The 11,051-nt window shown below is 36.8% G+C and overlaps 1 protein-coding gene and 1 non-coding gene across 8 annotated transcripts in view; both read left to right on the top strand.

The window, feature by feature from the left end:
- The first annotated feature begins 1,126 nt into the window (after window positions 1-1,126).
- Trnaq-cug (transfer RNA glutamine (anticodon CUG)) lies at window positions 1,127-1,198 on the top strand. Its single transcript has one exon. It is a non-coding gene; the product is annotated as a tRNA-Gln (tRNA).
- Window positions 1,199-2,446: 1,248 nt separating this feature from the next.
- LOC106876178 (DNA repair protein RAD50) overlaps window positions 2,447-11,051 on the top strand; it is a 94,547-nt gene continuing 85,942 nt past the window's right edge. The window contains exons 1-4 of one of the 7 annotated variants that reach the window (XM_014924609.2): window positions 2,448-2,702; window positions 5,508-5,654; window positions 6,416-6,502; window positions 10,378-10,479. In XM_014924609.2, the coding sequence (XP_014780095.1) occupies window positions 5,526-5,654; window positions 6,416-6,502; window positions 10,378-10,479 (318 nt within the window). In that variant the 5' untranslated portion in view covers window positions 2,448-2,702; window positions 5,508-5,525. Of the gene's footprint in view, window positions 2,703-2,888; window positions 3,114-3,236; window positions 3,256-3,432; window positions 3,897-5,507; window positions 5,655-6,415; window positions 6,503-10,377; window positions 10,480-11,051 lie in introns of those variants that run through there. The other 6 variants (XM_014924612.2, XM_014924613.2, XM_052968577.1 and 3 more) reach the window with 6 other exon arrangements.

Genomic DNA, 11,051 nt, shown 5'->3' with positions numbered 1-11,051 from the left:
AATATCTATTGGGGGCCCGGGGCAATTGCCCCCTTCGACCTCCCATGAAATCCGGCCCTGGTCGAGAGTCCATGTAAAGATTTCGACTTCGTTGTCTTATGATTTCCATGGCAACAGACAGTTGACTTCTGGTATGTCTGCAATGGAGGCTTCCGATTGGCTAAAATTACACAATTTTTAACTGCTTTTAACTTTCTATCGGTAAAGTCTAGAAAAAAAGATGTGATTTTTGTCATAAGTATTCAAAAGTAAAACAGTGTAGAAAATTTGAAAATATTCTCGTGGTTATTTCAGAAAATTCTAGTGGTCGAAAAGAATTTAGCAACATCCCTGTTTTGATGCATTCATTTATAAATCTTCATATTTATTCGATTATGTCTTCGATTTCGACCCATAATTAAGCTTACTTAAAGCGTAACAATCAAATTTGTTTCTTAAGTTAAAAAATTTCAATTATGTCTCCGATTTCTTTCCATAAACTAAGGATTTTAAGAACGTAACGCTCGATCACATGCTGCAACGAAGCTGAACAATAATAATTATTCTACTGTAATATGTATGAATGAGTGATTTCTTACATTGGATAACTATAGATTTCACGGGGAGGAGCACAGTCAATAGGAACAACGGGCAAAAGTCGACTCTAAATGAATTTAACAGAAAACTTAGATGTAGCTCTATACTTTGTTTTATATTTCAAAAGACACAAATAATTTGTAAGGAAATAGATATCGCTCATACCGCTGATAACTGTTTTATGAACCTCCGTGAAATGAAAAGTAAACTCAACAATGTTAGGATTTTGGCATATATAGAAATATTTAAGTAAAAATACCATCATAATTGAGTAAATGTTTCCTATTAATCGATATACATAAGATAAAAAGGAACAGAAGGAATATACAAAACCGCTAAGTCCTCTATTCGATAAGCAATTAAAACACTCATTTTGAGTTGACAATTACCAAAGAAAAATGTCGTCTCAATGTCCTAAAAACTTCAACTAGATTATGTCTGCTTAAAAAAACGTCTTAGAATCCAATAACAAATATATTTAGAAAGCAAAAATAAAAATCTTTCTTGATTTAGTTTATATAGCAATATTTGCACGGTGGGTACTGGGGAAGGTTCTATGGTGTAATGGTTAGCACTCTGGACTCTGAATCCAGCGATCCGAGTTCAAATCTCGGTAGAACCTAATAATCGCTCCTACATTTTTTTCCCCACCTCATTAACATATTTGGTTTTTATTATTTGTGATTGGTATTGTCAGAGACAACTGAGCTTTACTGCTTATTTCGATCTATCTCGATTTAATTGACTACTTAGATTCCTTGAGACACAACCCTGCTATTTAATGACCTCCATTATTATTATTCCTCTTTCTTGTAACACTTGGTTACAATATATATGCTTGTTCTGTGGTCAACCTGTAGCTTCCTTATTAGTAAATTAATTATTAAAAAAGCAATAAAACTATTGACTTTTGCACCGGATAAAAAAAAATGCTGGATTTGTTGCCCGATATCATCATTATTATAGATATTGCCGCAGGCCAACGATGATTCTCTCTGCCGTCTTTCGAACAGCTAAAGATAGCAGCCAAATCTATCTATAATCAACAACCTACAATCTTTAAAAGGAAGTACACATTGGATGTAGTCTCCTACCCAATTTAATATTACTATCAAGTATCATGATGTCTATATTATAATATCTGAAATAATATCTCACTGTTTTAATAATCTTTCTTTAAAAATGTATGAGACAGAAAATTAATAGGGCTGTGATGTTTATACTTTCTTCAAAAGTGGTTTCACCGGAAGAGTAAAGACAAGTTTTGAAACTTGTTTCTTTGTCAGAGACAGAAAAGATAAGGGGAAAAAACCAAACTGATAGCTTAGTTTTGTAGCAAAAGGCTATACTTAATTTCAGTTAAAATATGTGGTTAACTATTTCATGAAACTCAGTGGCATTTGAAGTCAAAGCATACAGTAATGCAGTCGCTGTCTTAAAGACACTGAGCAAAATTTTCCACTGTCCTACCTCCGTACTAACCGGTTAACATTGCTAACTCCAGAGACTGACTTGTAGTTATTTAATATAAGAATTAAAATAAGCATGTTATGTGGCATTATTGAAGAACAGCTGTCTATAATATACTTCAAGAGTAATTTATCAACACCAATATTGGGGCTCTCTTAACAGCAGGGCCTTATAGAAGTTATTTATTGACAGTAAGCAACAATATATATAGACCAGAATTCGAAACTCAGACCTGCATGTCCCCATGGGCAACTGTCCGGTGTATCCATGTCTTAATATGGCGCTGACCAATATTGTATAATGCCCTTCATTAAAAAGACACTATCGCCTCGCAACCTAATTGCTTTCTCCATGTTATTTTTGTGGTATTGAGAAGTATACCAGAGTTGTTTCCCTTAGAAAAGGACCAGCAAATATTTTCTGTTTGTTTTATTCACGTGTCTAAGTATTCTAAAATTTATTTAATTAGTGGTTTGATATATCACCAACATTGTTTTAACTACACAAATACTCTGATAAGCGTCATGATCGTTTCATCTTTCATTCAGTAGTTAAAACTAAGTAAAAAAAAATATACATATACCTAACTTTCAACTTTGAACTTGAATGTTGTTGACATTTCATTCGGATATTCTGCAGGAACGGGCATTTTATTGGTAAGTTTGTCAGATCGTATTTTCCCTCGACTACAGTGATATATATGGAATATAAAAAATAATGCTCTTTCGAAAAGTAGTTGGTTAGAATATTTTGTGTCTATTCTTAATTGTTAAAAAAATTCTCACAAGTGATTTTCCTCTTATAATTAGATAATCCAAAAGTGGCGCGCTTTTCATTGGGTTTTACTTCATGCGCAGTATTGAAGTTTATAGGAATTTTCTTTTTCGGAGTGTCATTGATTAATTCATCATGAACACTGTTAAATGTACTATAATGGCATAATTTACAAGCAACAGCAGTTGCCAGCGATCTTTGGTCATCATACAGTCAAAGTAGGAGATCCGTTAATTTGTTTTAGCACTACATTAGATTTTCCTCGACTACAGTGATATGTACGAATATAAAAAGTAATACTTTTTGTAAAAATGGTTTTTAGATTAAATCAAGTCTTTAGTTGGACGAAAATGTCAACATTTCGTTGTTCCTTCTATTTGATTATTGATCACAGACTAGTTGTTTAAATTAAATAATGACTAGAAAATTAACCGTGTACGTAACTAATTTGCTTTCACTTTCATCCAGCACTCAACAGGACTTTTTTTTTTTTATTACATTAGAATTTCCTGATAACGAATATAGTGACAACCATTTTTATTAATTAGCACTATAACATCACCGAGGACAAGGTTTTTGGATTCACATGTATCACATTTCTTGCTATAGCAAATAGTTCCTCTTTGTAAAGTTCAGTTGGGTTACATGTAGGAAAAAAAACATCTTGCAATACAGATATATTAAAAGTGGAAAGTTTTTTGTGAAGTCTGATTTTTCATTTCATTTTCGTTTGAATTCTATTTTGAATTAATTAGATTATTTAAATAAATTGATTATTTTTTGGGTACTACTAAAGACCCGGTCGCGCGTCCGCGCTAGCTAGTCGTGAGTGGTCGATCCTAACCCTAACCCTAAACACGTATTCAGTTGCACACGCGGGTTAGGGTTAGGATCGACCACTCGAGACTAGCTAGCGCGGACGCGCGACTGCGCGTTCGGGTCCGCGCTGCTTTAGTAGTACCATTTTTTGGAGGTGGGAGTTGTCAAAATTCTTTCAACAGTCTGTGACGTTATCGTGTAACCCTCATGCACTTTCTTCACGTCCCTTCTCTTTGTACGTGTCTCAAATTCCAATGGTGAATTTTGCTCATGTTCTGTTATTTCCATTTGCATTGTATTTGTGTTTTTAAGATGGTGAGTATTTACATGTGTGTATGGCAGGTGATGAAGACTATGGATTTCAATATACATCATCCCAGTTCGCTTTGGGCTATCTCTAACACGTGTACACCTTTCTGTCAGCAAAATTACCCGTGAACATGCTATGATCCTTGCTATTTCTATATTTATGTGACCACATTTGTCATCTTGTTTCTATCATCTAATCCAAAATACAAAAGTGCAAAGCTTAGGGCTGACCACTGCATACAGGAGTGGTGATTGAGTGGAACATTTTTATAGAATATTTGATGGACTGTTTTTTCTACCTATGACCAGTGGGATGGATTGTCTGATAGTGAGTGATTGCACTTAATGTCGAAGGGCCATGTGGCCTATTGGATTATTTCAGTTGCACCTGTATATTCTGCATTTGTTGCCATATCCAACCATCATCTTTCTTCACTGTGCTTGTGGAGAATTCCTTGCTTGTTTCTTCACAGTTATGGAATGCCCATCAGGCAACCATTGATGAAGAGGCTCATAAAAATCTATATGACAATTAGAATTTTGGAGACATGAGCATTCACCTATCTGGAAGGCTATTGGAAGTATTAGAAGTAATCAGACTATCAAGTAGTCTTGATTATGGGTTTTTATGGTGAGCCAACAAGAAAAGTCAAATGTACTACAAAAAAGTATTAGCAGCATTTAAAGAATTTAAATCTGGATTATGTGATGAAAAGGTAGACTTTGGAGGGATTTCTGAGTGGTGTAAGACACAACATCAGGTGGAAATAAAATAAACCTTAACACTTTTGATATTGTGTTTGTTATATTTTTCAAAGATACAGTATGGTGTATTTTTTTTTTATTAAGCTAATTTTTCTGAATGTAAATAATTTTGTTTGCCTGTAAGATATTGAGTTATTTACAAAATAATTAAACTTTTTGTGCACTGCCTTCCTAATGGCAGTGTTGAAGGAAGAAGCTGTTGAATGATAAATAGAGAATGACTATGGAAGTGATGGCATGGCATATTGTACTGGTAATATTTTCATTTTATAATGCTGTAAACTGGCAGAATTGTTAGCTTACCAAACAAAATGCTTAGCAGCATTTCTTCCAACACTTCAAGTTCTGAGTTCATATCCTACTGATGCCAACTTTGCCTTTCATCCTTTTGGGGTTGATAAAATAAAGTACCAGTCAAGTACCAGGATCATTGTAATTGACTTGTCTCTTCTCTTCAAAATGCTAGCCTTGATGCAATGAACTGGCATCCCTTTCAGGAGAATATTGTGATCTTCATCATTGATATGTCATGGAAACTGGGAAACTGATCTTATGAGTCTTAGCACTCAACCCTAAGTTTATGAGTCTGCAAGATTTACAATTACTTATATGTTGTAGTAAGCATTATTATTAATTACTTATATGTTGTAATAAGCATTATTATTAATTACTTATATGTTGTAGTAAGCATTATTATTAATTATAAGGATCAAAATCATTTTTAAACATATTTATGTTTTACGTTACTTTCTTTAATCTTTATCACTATTGTAATGTATCTGATTAATTTTCAGAACCAGCACTAAATAAATATGTCGATAATAATAAAGATGAGTATCCAAGGGATACGTAGTTTTGGCCCTGATGATAGTGATAAACAAGTCATAAAGTTCTTCTGCCCTTTGACTTTGATATTAGGACAGAATGGAACTGGTAAAACAGTGAGTATTTTTGGAATTGTCTATGTATTTTGTTTCTATAAAATCATGATCATCATCCTTTAATGTCTGTTTTCCATGCTGGCATGGGTTGGGCGGTTTGACTAGAGCTGGCCAACAAGAGAGCTGCTCCAGGTTCCAGTCTGATTTGACTTGGTTTCTATGGCAATGCTCTTCCTACTGCCAATCACTTTACAGTGTGTTTTTAATGTGGCACCGGCATGAGTGCTTGGTACAAGCACATGGCTCTTGCAGGCCAATCCTCTTCATCAGAGGATGTGGCCTTAACACTTCTGTTGTGGAGAACAGGTCTTCTTGGAGTACAACAAAGCACCAGGTATCTCTTGGTCCTTTGTCATTTCATTTGAAAAGTTAATTTTTCTGGGGTCATCCTTCTGTATTTTGTTCCATATCTTCCTGGGTCTCTCTTTTCCATGAGTTCCATTCAGTTTGAGTGAACAGCACATCTTTATGGAGCTATTGGCATCCATCTGCTTCACATGACCAAACTAGCACAGTCTTCTCTCTTGCATACTACATCTAATTCCTCTTATGTGAAATATTGAAGCCTAATTATTTAGTTGATGCTGTTTAAAAATGCATAATATTGCTCTTTCTCTCATGCTTAAAAATTTAAAGTTTCTTGATTCTTTCATGAAATATAAAGTTTAGATTGATATCATTTTATTTATATAATACCAAACTTAATATGGTAGGTTATTTGTTATTTGAAAGTAACGTTTAATTTATGTTTTATTTTACAGACTATTATAGAATCTTTGAAATATATTACAACAGGTGACTTACCACCTGGAACTAAAACGAATGGTGCTTTTGTCCATGATCCAAAGGTAAGTAAATGGTTAATACTTCACACATCAGGGATGAAGCAAACCCTTTCCAGCACTTTAACCCTTTTGCATTCAGATTACTCTGTCAAATGTAGTACTTATTTATTCACACTGTTTTGAATTAATCATGCATTATCTTGTAGCCTCGAGATTTTCATGGTGTGATTGTTAATTTTCAAAAAAGGTGGCAAGCTGGCAGAATCATTAGCACAAAATTTGGACAAAATGCTTTGCAGCATTTAGTCTTGCTTTACGTTCTGAGTTCAAATTCCATTAAAGCCTGATAAGCTAATTTTTTGTTAAGATTTAGACAACAGGTTAAAAATTCACTTCATTTGTTTTGTGTTGTGTTTTGGCAGTTTGAAAAAGCTAATTTTTTTCCATAATTTCAGCACCAAAATAAACCAGGTAAAATGGGAAATGGTTGATTAGTCATAAGTTATTGAAGACATGGTTAGTCATAAGTAGTTTTTTATTGATAATTGTAAAAATGATGTAAATCAAAAGGGGTAAAGTTCAATTCCTAGGAAGGAATGAACTGCTACGAATTCTTAGTGTTGAATTGGTGATTCTCTGCCTTAACACTTCAACCATTTTATTCATCCCTTGTAACACAGTAGTCATGTAGTTCTTATTTTCTTCTCGTCCTTGATATAATATCTTCAGGTGTGGTTGTGTGATAAGAAATTGACTTCCTAATCATATGATCTTGGGTTCAATCCCACTGTGTGATAGCTTGGGAAAGTGTCTTCTACTAGAGCCCCAGGCTGACCAAAACTTTGTGAGTGGATTTTGAATAAATCTATTACAAAATTTAAAAATGACTACATGTTTTGAGATTCGGGTACATTTTTAAACCCCAAAATAAATTCTATGTGATGAAAGTCGCAGAGAGGGTCATAGCCTAGCTAATTAGAGAGAGAGTTAGTTTAGATGAAATGCAGTTTGGGTTTGTGCCAGGGAGAAGCACTACTGATGCTATATTTCTGGTAAGAAAGTTGCAGGGGAAATACCTAGCCAAAGATAAACCTCTGTATTTGGCTTTTGCTGACATGGAGAAAGCCTTTGACAGGGTTCCCTGATCCCTTATCTGGCGGTCAATATGGAAACTAGGGATAGACAAGTGGTTGGTGAGAGCTGTACAAGCCTTGTATAGGGATGCTGTCAGTAAGGTGACGGTTGGCAACAAATATAGTGAAAAATTTGGGGTACAAGTAGGGGTTCACCAAGGATCAGTCCTCAGCTCCCTCATTTTCATCATAGTCCTCTAGGTGATAACAGAGGAATTTAAGACAGGCTGCCCCTGGGAGCTCCTCTATGCTGATGACCTTGCTCTTATAGCTGAATCACTACCAGAACTAGAGGAGAAGCTTCAAGAGTGGAAGCCAGGTCTAGAATTGAAGGGCCTTAGAGTTAACCTAACAAAAACCAAAGTCTTAGTAAGTAGAAAGGCAGACAAATCATAAATCCCTTCAGGTAGATGGCCCTGTTCGATCTGTAGAAAAGGTGTAGATAGAAACACCATAAGATGTACCTGGTGTAAGCTATAGACACATAAGAGGTGCAGCAATCATCATCATCGTTTAACGTCCGCTTTCCATGCTAGCATGGGTTGGACGATTTGACTGAGGACTGGTGAAACCGGATGGCAACACCAGGCTCCAGTCTGATTTGGCAGAGTTTCTACAGCTGGATGCCCTTCCTAACGCCAACCACTCAGAGAGTGTAGTGGGTGCTTTTACGTGTCAGGGGAAAGTTACCAGTGAATATATTTTTTGTGTGTGGAAGGTGCACAGGTACAATAAACAGCAAAAATGTACAGAAAATACATTCCATCACATGCCAGGTGGGAAAACTAAAAGTAGTTGATAGCTTCCGTTACCTAGGTGACCAAGTCAGTAGCAGGGGTGGATGCTCTGAGAGCATAGCTGCTAGAATAAGAATAGACTAGGCAAAGTTCTGAGAGCTCCTATCTCTGCAGGTAACAAAAGGCTTCTCATGTATGATGCCTGTGTGCAAACAGGCATGCTATACAGCAGTGAAACATGGGCTGTGACGGCTGAGGACATGCGTAGGCTTGTAAGAGATGAAGCTAGCATGCTCCGCTAGATGTGTAATGTCTGTGCATGCACAACAGAATGTAAGCGGCCTGAGTGAAAAGTTGCACATAAGAAGCATCAGATGTGGTATGCAAGAGAGACGATTATGCTGGTATGGATGAGGACAGCTGTGTGAAGAAGTGTCACACTCAACCGGTAGAGGGAACCTGTGGAAGAGGTAGACCCTGGAAGACATGGGATGAGGTGGTGAAGCATGATCTTCAAATGTTGGGTCTCAGAGAGGCAATGACAGGCGACCGAGACCTTTAGAGATATGCTGTGCTTGAGAAGACCTGTCAAGCCAAGTGAGATCATAGCCGTGGCTGATGCCAGTGTTGCGTAACTGGCCCATTAAAAGCACCCTTCAGTCATTGGGTCTCACAGAGGCAATGACAGGCGACCGAGACCTTTAGAGATATGCTGTGCTTGTAAAGACCTGTCAAATCGAGTGAATCGTAGTCGTGGCTGATGCCAGTGCCATCTGACTGGCACCCATGCCGGTGACACATAAAAAGCACTGTTAGTGCATTGGGCCTCATGGAGGCAGTGATGTCAAGCCAAGTGAGATTGAAGTCATGGCCGATGCCAGTGTTGCGCAACTGGCCAGTTAAAAGCACCCTTTAATCATTGGGCGATATGCTGTGTTTGTGAAGATCTGTTAAACTGAGTGAAATCATAGTTGTGGCCGATGCCAGAGCCATCTGAAGGGCATGTAAAAAGCACCAATCGAGCTTTGGGCCTCATGGAAGCAGTAACAGGTGACCAATACCCTTGGTGATATACCATGCTTGTGTTGGCCTGTCAAGCCAAGTGAGACCATAGTCATGGTCAATGCTGGTGTCGAGTCAATGGCACCCGTGCTGGTGGCACGTAAAAAGCACCCACTATGCTCTTGGAGAGGTTGGTGTTAGGAAGGGCATCCAGCAGTAGAAACCTTGCAAATCAGAGTGGGACCTGGTGCAGCCCCCACCCCCACCTCCCGGCTTACCAGTTTCCAGTCAAACTGTCCAACCCATGCCTGCATGGAAAGCAGACGTTAAACGATGATGGTATATATGTATGTATATATATTGCCTTTAGCAGTTGAAATATGTCACAAACATATATAAATTAACCTAAAGTTTGTTTATGCCTAAACATGGCTTGGCACTGATATTACTGTCATTTTCATGACCTTGGTGGTCTATTGGCACCAGGGCTTCATTAGATTTATCCAGAGTTGCTTCTTTTAGGTATTTGCCATTGATAATGGCTAAAAAGCTAGAAACATCGATGTCTGAGAATCTGACAGGTGGCAGCACTAGGTAGATGTGGTGTTTTTACACCTTTTTCACCATAAAAGAGAATTTTGTTTCTCCAATGTAACTGCAATGATTTTGCCTTTAGCAGTTGTAACATGTCACAAACATAGTTTAACAAACTGAAAGTTCACACAAACACGCACACATGTGTGGGTGTGTACTACTGTCTTCTTGCCTTGATGTCATGTAATAGTTGTAAATGAATATCCCCATCATGCAAGCAGTGTCCTTCATTTCTAGTCTTCTGGGAAAACCTATCTAATCATGGGGAAATATTACCTTACTTGGAAACAAGTGAAGGTTGGCTACAGGAAGGACTTCCAGCTGTAAAAAATCTTTCCATCCGACCCATATAAGCATGGAAAAATGGATATTAAATGATAATGATGATACTTCTGAGGTATCACTCAAAACAAATAGCTTCTCAGATATCTATCAGTTATTTAATACATGTTTGATGTTTTTTTCCTTCCAGATTGCCCATGAGAAAGAAGTTAAAGCACAAGTCAAGTTATATTTCAAAGACATTATTCAGAAAGATGTTATTGTATCACGAGCAATGATAGGAACACAAAAGGTGTGAGATGTTAATCATATTTAAGATAACTTCACCAATCTATCAGCCCAACATTTTTGGCACAACTAGGAAAATAAGGATGAGTTCTTCAGAAATATTAGTTTTCTTGAAGTATATATATATATAGCATGGAAGATGGCCATATAAATGTATATGTATGTGTGTGTGTATATATGGAACCTGGTGCTGCCCCTGACTTTGCCAGTTCCTGCCAACCTAATCCAACCCATTCCAGCATGGAAACTGGATGTTAAATGTTGATGTTGATGATGATATTCACACAAACATATGCATATATATGAAGGCAAGTGGCCTACTGGTTAGGTTGTTGCATTGATGATTGTGAGATTGTTCTTTCAATTTCCAGATGGATTAGTGGTCCGTTCAGAGTGACTGTTGGCTTGTTTGCTTGCTTAGCTAGCAAAGTGGCATCATCTGATAGCTAAAACACTGTGATGAGCTTTGTGACTAATTATGTGTAACAACATACAGCAGACTGGACTATACAGTGATATACATACATACATACATATATATAAATATATACATATATGTATGTATATATATATATA

This window comes from Octopus bimaculoides, chromosome 1, assembly GCF_001194135.2.
Source record: "Octopus bimaculoides isolate UCB-OBI-ISO-001 chromosome 1, ASM119413v2, whole genome shotgun sequence".
Taxonomy (NCBI): domain Eukaryota; kingdom Metazoa; phylum Mollusca; class Cephalopoda; order Octopoda; family Octopodidae; genus Octopus; species Octopus bimaculoides.
The sequence above is the reverse complement of the archived record's forward strand: the minus strand, read 5'-3'. Positions and strand labels throughout refer to the sequence as shown.